The sequence below is a fragment of the Leptonotus elevatus genome, chromosome 12 (assembly GCF_054856555.1).
Source record: "Leptonotus elevatus isolate MCC_2025b chromosome 12, RoL_Lele_1.0, whole genome shotgun sequence".
Lineage (NCBI taxonomy): Eukaryota > Metazoa > Chordata > Actinopteri > Syngnathiformes > Syngnathidae > Leptonotus > Leptonotus elevatus.
Genome location: NC_141250.1, coordinates 18310407 through 18329980, shown reverse-complemented (window position 1 = coordinate 18329980; position 19574 = coordinate 18310407). Strand labels below are relative to the sequence as shown.

The 19574-nt window shown below is 41.9% G+C and overlaps 1 protein-coding gene across 2 annotated transcripts in view; it reads left to right on the top strand.

The window, feature by feature from the left end:
- The window catches only part of tanc1b (tetratricopeptide repeat, ankyrin repeat and coiled-coil containing 1b), an 89237-nt gene that overhangs the window by 16741 nt on the left and 52922 nt on the right, over positions 1-19574 (top strand). For both annotated transcript variants that reach the window (XM_086090797.1, XM_086090796.1), the window contains exons 3-4: positions 8967-9173; positions 18663-18767. In XM_086090797.1, coding sequence (XP_085946923.1) covers positions 8967-9173; positions 18663-18767 — 312 coding nt within the window. The remainder of the gene's footprint in view (positions 1-8966; positions 9174-18662; positions 18768-19574) is intronic.

Genomic DNA, 19574 nt, shown 5'->3' with positions numbered 1-19574 from the left:
GTTTAATCTTCATTACTCAGAAATATCCTAACAGAGAGTTTTATTGACTTTACAGTCAACTTCCCTTCTTCCATTTTTTCTAAAACATGTGAAATGTTTCTTGGACTCATGTTTGCTATTTTTGTTCCCGCTCATGTTTGTCTAGATTTTCATCTCCAGACTGTTAAGGTAGGGTTTAATATGGCGGAGAAAAGAATGCGAGGGATTTTACAAAGGGGACCATTGAGTGCACAGCACCCTACACGGCTAGCAAAGCACTGCACAGCCAGCAGGCAACGATTTAGCAGGGCGTAGCTCAAACCACATCTTTTGGTTACATACACATTCATACATGAACACGCCCACAAACCTCAGGTGTATCCACATTAGACACGCCCTGTCTCTCCTTTTGAAAAGCAAAATAAGGGCTCTTGGGGAAGGCAGTGATCCTGGCCGACCAGTCTCGCTGTTTTCTGTTTGCTTTGACTCTCTTACAACAAATATTAGTCCTTGGCTACCTTTTTTTGATGTCAAGTCTAAAAACACGAAATTTTGTACAACATACCATTTTGTTTATTTTCTTAAGCAGCTGAACGTATTTACATTGGAACTTTAAAGGTCAAACGCAATCTGATCCAGGATACCAGGAAACTTGCTCCGTTCACACCAGCTATGAGCTGCGGCTGGCTAGCTCGCGTGGCTAAACATGGAGAGGAGTTGCTCTTCTAAATCACTAATCCTCGCCTCCATAGTGATGAAAAAGCGAACAATTATCGATATCACTAAAATAGATCGAGGTTTAACTAAGCATGCGACACACCAAACAAGTAGAGAGAAGACGGGGTTAACATTTAACAGGAGTCTGGCTGGAACCACGTTACAGCAGAGCGTAATCAACCATGAACAGCAAATTAGCAGGTAAATTAGTAAGGATGTAGCGGCAAAATAATAGAACAGCTACTCAGTAAGCACATGCAACACAACCGAAAACTAGAAATATGTAATTTATTATTATTTATGATATTCATTACCTCAGCCAGTAGGAGGAGACTAAATCTTAACTTTGCTAAGGGACTATAAACGCAATCAAAAATACCTACATTATCATTTTTTCACCACTAAAGTTTATATTTCGATATATACTGTTACTGTGAAGCGACTCCATTTATCCCATGATATGAATTTTAGGCTGTATCACCCAGCCCTAGTTCCAACTGTACTATTGAAAACAGTCCGCAGAGTGGTTTGTAACTAAGGCATTTCACGGAGCTAAAAATGCATTGTGGTAAATGGAAGCACCACCAAGTTTCATCTTGAATATGCACATAGAAGACAGTTTAATGCACTCCCTTATGTTCAAATCTGGCACTCCTCTTCCTGCCCAGTGGTTTCTGGCTTGGATGAATTTGGGGAGAAGCCTTCATGATTTACACAGGCCTACTGTGTACAAGCTACTCTTCCAATAGCCAAATTCGGCTCTGAAGACGTTCCCTGTGACCCTTTGACCTGGTAGTGGGAACATGGCAAAGGACAAGAAGCCAAACAAATACAAGGGTCTCATTTGAAGCAAGGGGTTATGTCATCTACAACACACGAACCCACCAATCAGAATCCCTTCCCCTCCAACCTGCCTCCTACCCGTCTGTAGTAATGACAAATGTTTTCTTACATCAAAGGCGCAACTTTTATCAGTTTGCGTGCCATGCTTTTTTTAAAGTCGACTTTGAAAAAAGCGATAGTGACGTCATGGCGGTTCATTGGTTTGAGGGGTTTGCAGGTCACAAGCTTTTCTAATTACACCGTGACCTGCTTCGGCAGACGCATTCCTTCTGTCTGATCTTCCGTTTATTTCCTTCATACCATCAGGATTTTTTTGACTATCTCACAAAGAACTTGAATGTTAATGCACTTTGTTCCTCTTTGGCCAAATGGCTGTGCATTAACAATAGTATATTACCATTTGTTGGCTGATCGTACTGTTATGCAATTGATTTTTTAAAGTCGGGTGCCAGTGCTTTGAGAGTGTCTGTGGGGACCTCTGTTCAGGTCCGACTTTTGGGGGTGTGGGGTGGGTGATCTTTCTCCTTCATATCCTACTTTAAACATATCTGAGCATAGAGCCTTTTTGTAAGTGTGTCTGCAGATGAATGTCTTGCTATGCATGGCTCAGGAGGATTTGAGACAGGTTGAACTAATGACCCCAGATGCTTTTGTGCCCAACCTCAAAGGGAGAAGGGTTAGTGTCAATTGCAAAGAGGAGTTTGGACAGAGTCCTCTCTCATCTTATTGTTTACATCTGTTGTGTTCCATTGTTAATTTTGCTGTGCAAGGTAATTGTTTAATTGAACTGAAAGGTCTAGCAAAAGCGAGTGTTTATTTCAATGTGTCGAGAGTATCAGGAGAGATTTGTGTAGCTACTGCTGGGTTAAGGGTAATCTAATCTTTAAACTGTCAATGCATCACCTCGTTAGGTGATCAAGCCAGTTACGATTGACACTAAACGTGCACAAATTCCCCATGAGCTATGTCTTCGGAATAGTGCAAGTGTGCGGTTTTCACCATGGTCCTTGTTTGTTTATGGGATTTGGCTCCTGGGGAGGACAGCTTTATAGACATGTCCATTCAGAGTTGCTGAAGCGGCTGTTGCCCAGCAGTTAGTGGCATTCTCATGACCTCACCTGCCCCTAAAGAAGGAGCTCTGCCTAATGATCTGTGTTAATGGCAATCAAAAGCCGCTGTGACACCGCATCACGATGGCAACATGAACTCCAGTCATGTTGCAACTGCGCCAAGAAATATATTTCAGTCTTCAGAATCATAATGATTAAGTGCCACTGCTGATTCCCAAATGAAGACGTGTGTGAGTTAATTAGTTGTACATAGTCTGCGGACGAGAGAAACTCCATTGGCACAAGTGTGACTCAAAAACGGCAATGTCGGAACACGATGCTTTTGTCACTTTTTGTCATGTTACACATCCAATCCACAGCCTCCAATCACATGGAGGTTGATAAAGGGTTTTTCCTTTTAAATATTTTTGAAAACTCAAAGAAAACCCTTTCCCATTTAACCAGGTCGTTGTGTAAACACATTCTGACCCAAGTTTGAAGGGCATGCGTTAAAGTCTTGGCAGGCTTGGAATGCCTCATTGACAGATCCCAGGACCTTTTGACGATGCAGACACCCATCATGTTGTTTTTAAGTTACAATGGCATGTTCTGTTTGGAGGTGGGCCCTCTCCTTTGCCTCCTGTGTGGTTTTTGTACATCTGCTGTGGAAGTGATGTGTCATCTGTCTTGGTGTTAGAGTAAACCACGTGCCAGACTTAAGTATGCTTCCACAGATAGATTGGACCTCACACAGAATGCTGCGGCCATGACAGCAATGTTGGGATTTCGATGTATTGTGTGTTATTGTCTGTATTGAAGTGCTAAATATTTTTAGTGAAGGTATTTACAGCATTCGATCCATCCATTTTCTATAGCACTTGTCCTCCTAGGGTTGGGGCCTAGTGGTGATTAACTTTGCCCAGTCAAGCACAGAGAACAGAAAGACAAACGAGCATTCATACTGACATTCACACCTATGGGTAATATTCAGGTTAGCCATAATGGGTGTTTTGGGACTGTGGGAGGAAGCCAGAGTACCCAGAGAACATATAAACTCCACACAGGAAGACTGGAGACAAAATTCGAAGCCAGACCCTCTTGAGGGAGACGTGCTGCTTTCATTTGACATTCTTTAAACACACGAGATGTGGCAGAAAAATTTCAGGTCTGGTGTCACAAAATATCGAGGGTTCCCCTTGAGTCTATTGCACTTTGCTAGCTTTCCTTGCACTTGCTTTCATGCACTTCTGTAAGGATTCCTACACAATTCTGTTATCACGGCCATCATGATGACCCACTTGAGCTTGGGATAGAAGAAGAAAGTTACATGTAGCCTGGTTAAGTGAGTAGGGATTAATTTGATTTATATTATTTCTAATGGAAAATACTGTCTCAGTTTTTGTACAAATCAGTGCAAGTCAGATTTTTTAACGGCTTAATCACCCCAAAAAAGGTACCACTCTATAACACCAATCCTTGAACTCTTCTGGCACAACTCTGACTGTAAATATAGTAAGCTCCTTTTCAACTTACATGATTGAAAATGAGAAGGCTTGGATCAGTTCTCATATTAGCTCAATTCATTCAACTTGAGTGCTGTGCCTTCGTCCATCTTCTGTCCCTTTCAAGTACAAGTCAGTTTCTTCCCATGGCCATTTAGACGGATGTTTTATGAGGAGATATGGGAAATGTCACAGTGAAACCCTCCTCCCCCTTCTCCTCATCTACGCCTTCTATCCAAGACCCCACCCCCCACCCCCACTGCAGCACACTCCCTCCTCATCCTCCCCTGGGGCCAAGAGGGAAGGCATTCCTGAGCACAGGCCACTTCAGAGCTGTGGAACAGAGCCACTCAGTCTTATTGTTTTGATCTGAAGCGGTCTGCTGTCATGCATGTCTTTTCTATATAGCATTAACTTCCTATGAAGAAGCAATATTACTTCTATTATTTCTGCAAATCAAAGGCCTACGTCGCAGATGAGCATTTTACAGCTTCAGGAACAGTTCACATTTCTGACAGGCGAAAGCTAAACACACGTTGTGTTGTGTTCTCCTTCTTCAGGGACCACCAGCATGGATGAGTTGTCCTTTGAACGTCCCGGTACAGTTGAATAGAACTTAATAGTTGTTGATGAAAGGGACATGCCATGGTGTAAACGTGGAAAGGTGTTTTGTGGATTTATTACAAAACAAACGCACAAGGACCACCACCGACAAGGGGGGCAAAATGGAGAGAAGTTGTCTTTGAAACACTGGTTGTTTTGTTCCCAATTTATCTTAAAGCACATATTAATGAATATTTTAATTAGACAGATTAACATCTCATTAACCCATCCTTCATCATCATTCGAGACTTGCCCTGAAGACCCTCCCCCAATCTGTTGTCCTTGTTGACCGGTTCTCTCTATCTTCCCACTGTGGGTCGTAGTGTGTTAACCATGACAGCTTTTGTCAGTGTGTCACCCTGGTCTCGGAAGTACACAGGGAATCCGCATTGGCACTCAGTCTAGCGGGAGAATTACCCCTTCGTGCTTTGTTTGGGCCCTGAGAGAATTTGCATTAATTATAGCCTTTATTCATTTTCTTCATAGCCTTTACTGTATAATTAACTTGCACTGCAATCTACAATCATTAATAGAACAGTGAGTTACTTCAACAAATAAAAGCTGTTGTTGTTTTGTCAAAAATGAACCTTCAAATTAATATGCTAAAACATGTTATTTTTGTGGAAATAGGTTTTGGGGCAGGTTGGGACTGCAGGCTGACCAGAATAGCACTTACAGCCTGTTTCTCTTCGCTTCTTTAGTGTGTACAGAAAGTGGTTTAGCAAGTAGCACGTTTTCCTCCAAAACTGATGGTGTACGTTTTGGCATACATGGTGCCATCACAAAAGTGCAATTTACTTTTGCCAAGGGCACTAACTTAGCCCCCAAACCGAGACAGAACCCTTTCTGCGCTTGTTGCTTACAGTCCGGTTGGTCCATTTTAGTCTTTGGTCAGTGTCCATTTCCCCCTTAAAAAAAATAAAGCACATTTGACCACAGTACTGTATGATGGTCCATCATTGCCTCCGGACACAGTTTACTTAAGGCCTTAAGCAAAGTTTTTGCTGGCATGTGTTAATGTAGCTAAATACTGTGGCGCTTGACAGCAGTTTTCAAAGTAACCCAAAACCCTTGTGGTTCTATCAGCTTAAGATGACTGCTGGTTCTTAACGCGGTGTTGTGTCAGGGATCAGAGATTGCAGATGTTGAACCCAGTCTTGTGGCATCTAGTATGGTGGCAACGTAAAGATCCGTGGCCCATCGTTAACTCCAAAATTACAAGGCCTCTCCTGAATGCTGCGTCTGAATCAAAAAGCACATTTCAATGAGTCCTTAATCTTAACGATTTAACAGTAGGAAATAAAGAACATTTGCAGCTTGTTCTGCACTCTTCTGAAGATCCAGAAATCCATATTACTGACAGACAGCAGTGATGCCAAGTGTCCTGATATTTAGTAGAAAGTCTTTGAGAGGTAAAATGAATGAAAACTAAACATCTTTTGAATACCCTTCATAGTTGATTATCTGTGATTGACAGATTGAGCAGCATTTCTTTAAAAATGGTGTATGACTGCTAATGTATCCAAATGATCGTCTCGGTCACCTTGTATTCCTTGTCTCTAATGCATCTGCCATTGACAATATTTGGAGACCTTGTGAGGTACTTGTGAGCACCAATGACCTAAATGTAATAACTAGTGGCTCTCAACACAAGATCTTTGTGGCTGCAGCTCCATATCCACCACATTATCGTTGACACAGGACTCCGTCAACTTATGAGTCAGAGCATTAGTTGCAGTATGGCCTTGCATTGACCTGCGATTGTGACAGATTTTCAGTTTTTTTGGTCTTATTTTTTTCAACAAGTATCTTTAAAAATATTGGCCTTTTTCATATGGGTTGTGCATGTCCTAGTAGGCTTTGGTCATCTACTTTGATGAGGGGTAATGAGCATGCATGGCACTATAATCATTTTTGCTTGGTCTTGGGGCAGAAGTGTGTAATTAGAAAGGGTTGATTTCCTGCACCACAGAAGGGCCTAAAATTGAAGGCCTTGCCCTGACCAGGGTTTAGGAAAGTCACCGAAATAGCTCTGGTGAGTTTCCGTCCTTGTGTCTCTCTGCGTATAGTATCGGTCAGATGGCAGTGCTGTCACCATGACATATTGCAGCTAGTTCCCCACCACTTGGATGATCTGCTTTTATGTGGCACCCCCTTGTTTTCAGAGCCATCCACCCAAATTACAACTCTGTGTTAATCTCTTTTGCATGCGACATGACTAAAAACGTGTTTCAACTTAAGTGAACTCACCACTACGAGATTTTAACAAGCGTTGCCGTAAAATGAGTTCTTTCAGTACTGCTTGTGCATAAAGCCATTACGCATAGTGTACAATTGTATAACTGTGGTTAAACTTAATTTATTTTTCAATATGATGATATGAGCTGTTGCTTTGACCAATCTGTATACTGTAACTTTGCCTTCCAATAGTCTGTTAGCTTAATGCTAAAATAAGTCACAGGCAGGCTAATGAAACTAGCATTAATGTTGCCGTGTTATAACCATTTAAGCAGCTAATATTTGAAAACAAACGATGCAGACAATATAACATTTCTCACAGGCATATTTTTTTTTTAGCCTCTGTGAACTTGTGACTATCTTCTTCACTTATTTTTTCAGCCTGTTATATTGCACCCTAGTGACCATGGTGCACACAACAGAATTAGCAGCACAATACCCATTGAATTGTCTGACGCACAAATTGTTTAATCCATAACTTTGTATTTAATTATCATTACTCTTTATCCCCCCCAATAATTACAATACTTAAGAGTGAACTCTATCTTGCGAAAAACACGTTACAAACGTTTTTGCTGTTTATTCTTCTGAGGCTGGATCGGATTAATGGCCTTTCCATTGATTTCAATTGGGAAAGATGATTTAAGATGGTCACGGAATGAATTCATCTTGTATCTCAAGGCACCACTGTAGTTCCTTTGGCTGCTGTGCAGTGTGAGAATATGGATGCAGAGGGGGGTTCATAGGTCAGGGTGACAGCAGGTCCTGGCCTTGGCTAAAACACCTTTGGGACTTTCACAGGTTTTTTTCCCCATGTCAGAGGCCACGCAGAAGTGTTACTGCAACCCTTCCGCTTCCTGTGTCTGGCATTCATCTTTGTTTAGGAGTCCTTTAAAAAACACAGGACAGCTTTGTGTCTCCTGTGTTGTGGCAGGGGCCTGCACAAAATGGGTCTTTCTGTTTCTGATTAGCCGGCCAGCCCAGCAACACTCCTTGTCCCCCGAGGGGAGAAGCTGGACTCTAAAAGATGTTTGTGGCTTGTAGTTGAGACTGCTGTGATTGCTGTGAGACTGCAGACAGAGGCATCAATTGCACGTCTACTAAAGTCTACCCTGTGCTGAAAAGTCATTGTCATTACTGTGGTTTACCACATCTGCTGTTATAATCACTTTGGGCATGCTGACATATTATTAGTCAGGGATTACATGCTGTCTTGAGGTTGATCATTCTCCATATTAATTGTAGCCATGATGAGTGCGCAACTTTGGCACCCGACGGTTGATTACCGTGCTCCCCGGCTGGCTCCATGATTTAAATGGGCTTTCCATGCAGGACTGTATTTTCTCAGCATCGAAAAACCTGTTTTTTACATCCTGGACTTGGATTCCTGAGCTGAGTAGCAGTCCGGTAAAATCATTAGCACATTTGGCGTTACAGTAAATCATCTGTATAGGCTGTGCGAGAGAATTTAGTTCTTTACTTGGCTTCTGTTAAAAATAAAACATGCATAAAGTTTAGTAAGCACAATGTAAGTTTTCAGTTTCAATTCAATACTTTTTTCTTTTTTTTACTTGGATGACTATATGATCCACCTTCCCCTGTGTCTTAACATAACATTGAAGATGATGCTTCCGGCTATGGTGAGATTTTACAGTACGCTATTTAAGTACTTGATGCGGTTATTGCCATCCCACCTACTCTGCTTTGAGAGGCAAGCCTGATCAGGGTTTACTGGTCTGAGCAGTACCACGTACCGTCTAAACTGGACCGTACCACTTGGTGGAAAGTGGAAACAAGGCTTTACATTCCTGGCATTCAAGCTTCAGACTCAACATGGAAGCAAAAACAAGTGGCCTGGAATCTTAGAGTTGTGGAAACGTGTAGGTCACTTACAAAATGATTTTTGAAGGATATGTTTTAAGAACTACAGCAGGTGGCAGCCGACACAATCAGCCAAAATGTTATCGCGTGCGAGGGTGTCAAAGCTATTTGTACAATCTGAAATACTGTAACACTGTGCTTTTTCCTCTGACAGGAGATGTTCATAGCCACAATGCCCAAAGAAGATTCCCACCTGAAGTAAACCTCCTGCCCTCAGGCCTTGGCAGCGGCCACCCTAACGTTCCGGATGATGTTTTCAGACTAAGCCTCGCCAAGGGAGCGTCTATGTCTCTGCCGTCCTCACCTCTTCTTCCACGACCATCCTACATGTTGCCTTTACGGCCAAGCAAAAGATCTCCAGGTATGTTTTTGTTGCGTTTCCTCCTATTGTAACACTATGACAATCAAATGCCCATATGTACTCCAATGGCAAGTAATTCCATTTTTTTTGTAGTGTCTGAAAAGGCGATAATTTATAAGTGCGCTTATCTGTCTCAGCTCATCCTCATGTTAAATCCACACTCTCTACATCAGCACCGTGTGTTTACATTCAGCTGACTGGCAATACATGTGTCTCTCTTCGTCCGCCATGCCAAAGAATCTTCTTGTCAGCAGCTGTTTGGGCCTTCAAAGCAAGGGGGGATACCTTTGTAGCTGAACTTGTTTCAACCTGAGGCTTTCTGTCTAGGAAATCTTGACAAAGAGGATAGAAATCCTTTAAGTGGTCAACATACATGTGGTGCTCATCTGTGCGGAATTCTGGCGTTTGTTTATTCCGGTTAAAGCTTTGATCTACACCCAGAAGTGTCACGTTAACTGGCACATACTATATGCTATGGCTTTATCTTATCTAATGGCGTTCACGTAGGAGTTTGTTCAGCTGTTTAAGTCCAGATTTGCCTTTGTAGATAGACCTTGTTCAAGTTTATGTGATTGTAAATTTATAAATTTGAAGCCAATCACTTAAAGGACTTCACACTACTCTATGCAGAACCACAGAAGAGGGTTGGTTTGTGAAGGTGAAATGGGGATCGCTTATTAACAGCAACTGCCCACTTGGGAGGGTCTGAAGGATGTATAAAAAAAAAAAAAAAAAAGGACAGAAAAGGGATGCACAAATCAGTGATGTTATGGAGGCCAGCAAAGAAAATGGGGGATGGTCGAAAGACGCTTCTCTACTCTTCTTACAGGTACCTGTGAAAACCCATAGAGGAGAGTTTCCACCTCCAGTTAATAAACACTTCTTGCAGGAAATGTCGCAACTCTGCGACGAAAACATTGTGTCTGCTTGCTGCGATTGTCTTGCGTTGGGGTTTGAGTACACAAAACCATACAAAAAAATAGAAACCCATTAAAACTGTCTTTGGGCTGTAGTACAGTGCTGCCTTGAGATATGAGCGACCTGAATTTTTTTTTAAATACAAGCAGTTTTTTTGCTTTGAATTGCAAGCAAAAACTTGATAAAACATGATCCGTGCGCTATATGGTGGCAGTGAACTCAACTCATCTCAATTCACAACAAGCAGAACAATTCTACGAAAAAGATGCTTCAAGCTGTTTAATTGTCACTCCCAGTTAATAAAGTTTATTGTCAAACTAAACATAAGTAAAAGAGAATTACACTTTGTGTATTTAAAAACACACACACATAGCTTTGCCTTTTCTGTTAGCTTAATGCTAATGCTGAAACACAATGGGAAACACCATTGACAGGCTAACTAATATCATCTATGCAGCAGTGTTTTTACCCTCAACGGAAGTACATGTAGGCAGATAATGCAGTATAACAATACTTACGGTCATATATTCTTTATCCTCAGCAAAAAGTCAAAACAGTAATGGTGGATCGGGATTACTCACTTACTACGTGGCATCGCCCAATTATTAGCCTTTTGCAGGTCATTGTGAACAGATTTTTTTGTCACTCATCTGTATGGAAAATGAAAATAAAATAACTGCTGTCAGACTCGCAGAAATGGAAAATAATGTGATGCAAGATTCACTGATGTCGAGTCACCCTCGACAGCTACAATATATTTAAGTCTATTTCGATGCATTCAAATTAAAGGCATGCGCTGTGTGTCGTGTTATGCCAGCCCAACCATGTCAAATGGGCTTAATAATAAGCCACAGCCTGTATGAATCATTCCACGTATATTATATTCTTACCCATGGCAATGTTGTGCAACGACAAATTTCTCTTCAAAACACTTTGTGTAATACACAAGCATGTGTTAACGACATTTTGAAGTCTAAATTCATCAAAGGAGCGTCTACATGCTGTTCACAGATGTGGATTCCCGGCACATTCCAAGAGACAGTGTCTTGGAAGTGTGATGACATGAGAGTTGCTTGCATGCAGAGCCACTGTCCCGAAAAAAAAAAAAAAGTGACTTCACAGAAGAAAAAAAAAAGTTTAGGGTTGAAATAATAATAATAATTGCTCCCCATAAAAGGAGAAACAATTAAAAAGGGGAACAAAAGGGGGAAAAGACAGAATTTTTTTTTATAAAAATTGCTCCACAAAATTTGAAAGTTGCTCCTCAAATGAAGTCAGTGATTTGCATAAAATAAAATAAATCAAATCAAGCCTTGTATTTAGACTCGAATGCATCTACACTCTATCCGCTCTTGCTTAATTAGGAACTAGTGATGTTTTACAGGAATGTGGTTTCCCCACTGCATCAGAAAGCGATTTTGTGGCTTCATTTCCCGACACGTCGGATAATCGATTGCAGTTCAGAAAGTTCTTTTTGATGAGAACCTCTGAGAGTACAACAGCGAACTGAGCATTTGAGTTTAAGTGGGAGTTTGATGGATGCCTGAGCTGAAAAGTCCCGGTGGCGCTGGCTGCCACCGCTTTGATCAGCTAAGCCATGAAACACACAAGTCTGCCATGTGTTGACCAGCACCTTGGTTGTTTAGGATTAATAGTTTACAAGCCTTTCAAAGACCTGAGTAAGTAAGGGCATTTTGTCTGAATGAATCAAAGACCCACGCACAGGTCATAGATCACTTATGGAAAACCTGAAACCTTTGTCGTGAATGTGTCGGAATGCAGTTAGCGACTTCATAAATTAGCTTCAGAGTTGCTTATTGAAACATTTGTCAGAGTTGATCTTCCCACTGATGTTTCCATTGACATTCATGTCCCCACAGTGACCTCCTATGGCTGTAATACGTTACTGTGCAATTTCAAAAGTGTGTTTAAATTATTTGGGTCAATTTTCATTTGTTGCCACAAATATATTTATTTTATATATTTTTTAAATATTATACTGCACACATTTGAGTTTTTAAAAGTCTGAGATGCAAGACAGTTGAATTTCTCATTAATATTCAATATGTAAATACGCTTTGCTCGGATTGGGTCGCTGTTCTCTTGAATTTGATAGGGAAAACAAAACAGCTTTCCTCTGATAGGTATTTGCTGACATGCGAGTGTCTTGTGGCCACCGTGTATCTTCATTGTGTTGTTGCCATTGAATTTCAGCGGGGCTGTCGGTGTAATTGTGGCCGTCCATGGTGCATTCCGAGGCGAGGCAGCAGCTCTGCTCGGACTCTGGCTGGTTCTCATTTTTACTTCGATTTAAAACATTTATTTATTTATTTATTTATTTGTACTTTTTTTTTTATGGTGACGCTGTGTGACTTCACAGCCACAATTCTAGGTCCGTAATTACTTTTTTAAAGTTCAGACTTGTCCGCCATTTTCTGACCAGTGCGGCTGACCGTTCAGACTCCCGTCAGCCGCCATGCCCGAGCCACCTGTGTCTCATTGTCTCATTCCAATGTGTATTTAGTTTCTCGAGTTCTGTCCGGTCTTGTAGGCTCATTTGTTTGTCGCCTTTGTTCTTATTTCCCGGTTGTCGCCGGCATACCAGCGCCTCAGTGCTGTTCTTGGTTTATTCCATTTCCTTCCTGAGGCAGCTGGCAAATACAGTGGCCGGGAATGACTTATATGAGCATTGTGCATAAACCGCACTTGCTTGGATACACTTGCACAATGTAATATTTCAGAATTTGTGTCTTTGTAAAGGCAGAATTGTCATAGAAACTGTTGTATTATTATATTTATCAAATGCTTACAATGTAATCAAATATGTTCCCTCCATGAATAGTAATAGAATTCATTTCCATTAATGGGGATGTAATACTATCCATCAAACTGTCGAGACCATGTACACCAGGGAGTATACATTATGCAGGTTATTTGTTGCGCTGTAGCCTAGCCTTGTCAACTATGCTGACGGTGGCAAAAATCTTCTTAAAGACATTTATACTGGCGAGTGTGAATCACATAAATGGATCTAAAAAAAATCCTTGTGACCTACTCACCTCATCACTGATGCAATCGACAACGTTTTTCAAACTGTTACATTTCACAAGTTTTATTTTTTCCATTTTAGCTCAAAAACTTGCAGTCTGGCACATTTCTTGCAGAACTCTGTAACGAGCGCAGTTCGTTTTTGCTTCATTTTATCAAGAGAACGATGCCTGCCACTTCAGTGCTCTGCTGAAGTCACCTTTGGGCCCGTCACACTCACCAGACGTCCCTTTGGGGGATAATGGATGTCTTTCGGTGTGCCGAACTGTGAAAGATCTTGCGATGCTGCGGAAACCTTTTTGAGACAGTTGCTTTGATGGGCACCGAGGGAAAATTTCAACACTGTGCTCCACTTCACTTGAATGAACGAACACTTGCTTGCCTTTTATGAGTAAGGCCACTTTTTTTTTTTTTGGTTAATCGATCCCAATTCACATTCCGCCTGAGAAACTGACTAAACTGTGAGCCTTGGAATGCATGTCCAATTAAAGGGGAAGTCAACTTTAAACACTTCTTCACAATAATACACTATATGTGACCTCACTAGTCTAAACACGACATTCTAATTAATATTACATTTATGGAATATGATTTATGTAGCAATATCCAGCCCTTCTTATCCATCTCAGGGGGCGGTCTTTTTGCCATTTGCTATTGACTGAAGATGACATCACAGTTGCTCAGGGCTCAGGCAACCACCAATCACAGCTCACCTGTTTTCTGAAGCTGAGCTGTGATTGGTTGTTACATGAGACCTGAGCAACTGTGATGTCATTTTCAGTCGACAGCAAGTGGTAAAATGGCCGCCTTCTGTTATTGATAAGAACTGCCAGATTTTGCTACTTAACACATTATTAACCAGAATACCATATTTAGACTAGTGCAGTGTCGTTACCAGAAGAGCTCAAAGACAGAAGAAATAGTTTATGATGACGTTCCTCTGTTTAAAATAAAATATATATATATATATATATTTTTTTTTTTTTGCAATAGCATTATTGGGGAAAATACACATGATACCAGTGAAGGCAGTTATCAAAGAGCATGCATGCGTGAGTTCAGTTTTGACTGTTAAGCATACAGTTTAGTTTAGTCACAATCTCACAGCTGTGAAGTGTGGAAATTGCCGCAGCCTGAGGGTATAATGGCAATATGTCTGGCTGTTAGAAGCAAATGAATCATCAATCACGTCACACACCAAAACACAAAGCGCTGCGTCTGTAATGCTTCCCCGACTTCAGCAAACCCTGCGGATAATGGATTATGCGCTTAGTAGATCAATTAGCCGGGAGTCACACGCACAATAAGACGTTTAAGTCACAATCAATCTGAATCGGAATCGAGCATAGCGAGTGTTAGCTATGACATAAAGATGGCACTTGTAACCACTGCTGCCATTCCATTTACTGTGTAAAGGTGATGGACTGTCTCATTGTGAAATGAAATGTAACAAGGTCAAGAGTCCATCCTGGGGAATATCGGGAGGAATGGGATAATGCTAGAACAAGGTGTTCTCTGATGGCCATTGGATGGGGGGGGGGATAATAAGCTCAGAGTGTTTATATTTTGTCAAGATGCTTTTTAATTCTAAAGCTGCGGGCGCTTGTAACCACCTCTAATCGCTTCATATCACCTGTTCTTTTCTGACACATTGTAAATAAACATGTTGTTTCCCTCTGCTTGTGTTTTCTTGTCTTCACAAGCTCTCTCTGCTCAGTATCACGACTCAGAATAAAGCAATCGGAATTTGTTCTCTCAACAGGGGGCAAGTCCCGACATTTGATTTGTCACATCTGAGTTTTGAGATAGAATGCTGAGATGTGATGGCAGGATGCTGTCTCCTGAGTAGCATCCCCCGCATATCCATTTTCTGATACATCCAATAATGTGGCTGCGGCGTGGTACACTCTATGTGACCACTCTTGTTACAGGCGGTCATTTCAACCTGCACCTTTTCAAACCAGATATTACATTTTTGATCTCATACCACACATCTCTGAGTTTGGCTGGAAAATGTTGGTTTCAGCTCAACACAGTGCTGTCTGGAATAGTAAATCGAATATTTTGTGTCTTTCTTTTTGGCACATGGGTTGGTTTTTATTCAAGGACAAGCGGTTTTTGTGTTTCTCTAATTCCATTCCACAAAAAGTGACAATCATCTGCCAATCATTCATTGGTATGACATATTTATGTAGCCATATTTTAGGTACCGTTTTCACATCACACTGAAGTTTTACCTAAAGTAAGGAATGCTATGTTTTTATTGTTTACAATCCTTCAGCTAAATTGGAACGTATTTTGAGTTCGAACCGAGAACTGAGCCTTTTAGCCACGTTGACACCAAGTGGTATGATTTAGCTCAGTTTTGTATCATGTAAACCAGACACACATTTCCACCGCAGGGTATGTAGGCGAGATGTTGTGTCTGCTACACTAAACAGTGTGACATCATGCCTTGCCAGCGTGTAATTATGCCCGCGAATCATACGAGTTCAGTGACATGCTGACGGCACCTGTTAAGAAGCGCTGCGATGAAATCATCCAGCTCTCTTTCTGTTCATTCAGTTCTCTGTCAACTAATGAATGGGCAGCAGTGAACGGACAATATTTGTGGGGGATAGGGACCGAGCTGAATAATTAAGGCCACCCCCAGAAAGGGGTTTGTTAATGTGTATAGATGCCACAAAATGGCGACAAAGCATTTAAAACGGAAACCAAAAAACACCATTCATCTACCATGTACACGATCATGGATCCATGTCACATAAGCAAACCATATTCACAGAGGTGGCAAATCCAGGTCCAGAAAGTAAAAACCCTGCCACAGTTTGGCTTTAGCCCCTTGTGCTAGCTAGCTAGCTCCCTAGCAGGTAAACAAGCACCATGGGAGCTAGCTAGGGAGCTAGCTGGCTACCACCTGGGGCTATAGCCAAACTGTGGCAAGGTTTTTACTTTCTGGACTTGGATTTGCCACCTCTGCATATTCATTTTATTCATATTCAACACAAATAATCTTCCTTCACATGATACCACTGGCACTGGAGATATCGACAAAGGCAGATCATTTGAATCGAGACAGATTGACTGAATTGAACTTTGCTGCCCTGAGATGGGTCCTAAAACCACCTGCACTCCAACAACTAGCCACATGTTTGTTGTTTGAAGCGTGAATCCTGTGCTCGTTGTTGTGTAAACCAAACACGAACTTAACATATGGTTGAGATTATTCCGACAGTACATTGCTGTTTCTTGATGAAATGCATTCAGAACACGTGTAGTATATATTTTTCTCTCTCACTTTAATTGGAACGATGTGACTATTGGGTAATAGGATGTGCCTGACCAGCCATGGATGAAGATTGGTCGGGGTTAAGAGTTAGCGCTGTAGAATCTCATTTGGATTCAAACCAACTCAAGTAAAGCTTGTTTGTGTGTTCACCAGCAAGACTGCCTTGAGCTCTGACCAGCTGTATTTGTTTCTTTGTTCTGACTGGCCTCGTGTGTGCTAACAAGCAAGACGGCAGCAGCTCTCGCTCCAAAGTTCCCTCGGGCTATGAGAATGCTGCTACTCATCGTGTGCGTTTCATGTTGCACATCCATAGATGGCACTGTGAGTCCAACTTAGCCGACTCTCTGCTTTTGGCTCACTTTTAAACTCACATGGCAGTAGCCTCCCTTCTCTTGTCACCCCCCCCCCCCCCCCCCAACCTCTGCTTTGGTGATTGCGGCTCGAGTTCAAGGGGTTTGTTTTATCTGATTCCAAGGATGCCTTTTTTTTTTCTTTTTTTTTTTGCAAAAGAAGGGAGGAAGTGGTATTAGTTGCGGTATTAGGAAATGGTTCTCATCACCATCCTGCCTTATCTCTCCGTTACGTCTGGGTTGCATATACAGTACAGTCATTCCATTCACAAAAACATTTTAACTCCATGACTTTCATAGTATTTTTGTCCCTAATTAATTGTTGCTCATCTGTCTGGACGCAAGGTTGGTGTGCTTTTTCATATCTAGCTCCTCAAGAGTTGTTGGTTTGGTGGTATAGTTTTTAGTCTAGCTTGCTTGCTGGTTTGTCCTGCTAGTGTAAACACCTCATCATCATTCCACTTCACAAATATTTGCCACCACTCAGTACATTAGCCTAATCTTTGATGTAGCACATCGATCGAATATCGATGAATTTAAAGCAGTGCAATGTGACACATCTGTCTGTCTGTCTGGTATGTATCTATCTATCCATCCAACCATCTCGTTATCTATCCATTCATCCTGCTAATGCTATTGGTGCGCCTCACAGACAGTTTTTTTTTGTGTTGAAGAATTGAACTACTAAATAGTCGTTTATGGAACATGTGTCCATTATTGTGTACAATACACGCTATATGCATATTGTTGGTGCTTTAAGGGCCTCTCCAGCTTGATTTCTTTGCTGGCATTTTGTGGCATCTATACACGATTACAATCCCAATTATTTTCAGGGCGTCAATTCATTGTTCATGCAAACTCCACAGAGGAAGGCCAGAGCCTGAACTGTGCTAACCAAACACAAAGTCACTTAAAAAAAAAATAATAATAAAGGGGAGGGAATGCTTGGACAGGGTTTTTTAATTCCGTTTCTTTTGGTCGACTTTATTTTATTATAAAGCAACATATTTGCTGGTTGCACGTGAGCAATGAGTTCAAAGTTTAGAGGCACAATGCGTCAATTTGGGGGCAATATCAGCCCTGGCTAAAGTGGTTATTATGCCCATCCTTGAAGATTTGAAGATGTGGTTGAGGAGCTGACACTTTCTTGTGCTGGTCTGGGATTTTCTAATTCTGTCATGTTACTAGCCAGAGGGAACAGAGCAGTCATTTGACCTTAGCTACTCGCTAATGACTCTCATCAAAGCCCTGTACGACTGTCCCAGATCTACCCGCCCCATAACACCTGCGCTTGAATCTTTTCGAATGTATCCTCACAGCAATAGGAGGGCATACTTTTGTAGGGTAGCTCAAAGGAAAAAAAAATGCTAGACTGTTTGTTGTTCCTCCCATCCCCAGCAGTGCATGTGTGTTCAATCTCTTGTTAAAAAGAAGAAAAAAAAGTTCGCTAAGAGGCTAATTGCTGTGGTTTCCTGTCGTCGGTTAAATTCCCAGAGCACAGGCTAGCACCGTTACCGGGAGTCTCGAGCCACGCAGACAATTTCTGGGATTGTCAGACAGACCAAAGCTGCTATCGACACTGTGTGCGTGTGCGTGTGCGACAGTGTGTCTGTGTTTGTGCGTGTGATAGTTTTTGTTAGCACCGGAGTATGGCCAAGCCAGTCCAACTGAGACACCACCACCTCTCATCCCATCTGGAACATGTTAATTCAGCAATAACCCTCTCTCCCTCTTTTCTCTCTCTCTCTCTCTCTCTCTCTCTCTCTCTCTGACGCCTCTCGTCTTGGCTTTTCTTTTTCCTCTCCCTCCTGCCCTCTTGTTCACTCCCTCGCTCTCCCTCTCACTCGGTCTCTATCTCTCTATCTCTTTGGTTCACGCCGGCAGGTCCAGTCAGGAAGCCCAAGTATGTGGAGAGTCCTCGCGTCCCTTCTGATGCCATTGTTTCAGCGCTAAGGAAAGTGGGCGAGAACAAGGAGTCGACCCGCAATGGTGAGTTTTAGTTTTGAATCTTTCCTTCAGTGATTGCTTTGCATTCTACTTTAGAATTTGAAATACAAAACAGCAGCGTACTTGCATAGTTACATGTGCCCCAAAAGCCCAAGTAGATTTTCAGCCTTATACTGGTCATGGGGTTTCCACAATGCAAGGGCTGTATCAGTTCCAACATGAATGGTCCATGGAACCACCACAGTGTCTGAGGCCAATCCCGTGCATGCAACCCCTTAAACAAACAGCAGGGTGCCGTGTTTATTTGAAAGCGCGTGTTTGTATTACAGAGGAGTCCATTTTCCAGTGTGCGGCGGGGACGCATTGTCTCACTCAAGCGCTGCGTTCACTCACTAATGTCATGACTTCAGTAACAAGTTTCTCAGGAACTGTGCATGCACATGTGGTTTTGTTTCCACATTTTTGCGTGAGGTAAGCCTTTATGGTTACAGCGGATGCGCCAACGTTGAGCACAATTTGGAAGGTGATGCTGGTGGACTTCTAAGCAACTTGCAAAACAAATAAGAAGTTAGGCCCTCGTTTATAGTGGGGGTTAGGTTCCAGAACTCCATATGATCGACACAAATCCACAACGTAGGGACCATATTACATATTTGTTTTATTATTTATATACATTATGCATAATACCAATACAAAATATGCGTGTGATGTGTAGGTGTTATTCTTGTCCTCTTAGGTTTGCCCAATTCTATACTGTACTATCTGTGACTTTGAATGTGTGTGGCTTTAAAAGGCAGAGCCTGGCCTGGTGAGTGATGTGGGAGTCAGTGAATGAGTGTTGAGTTGGCG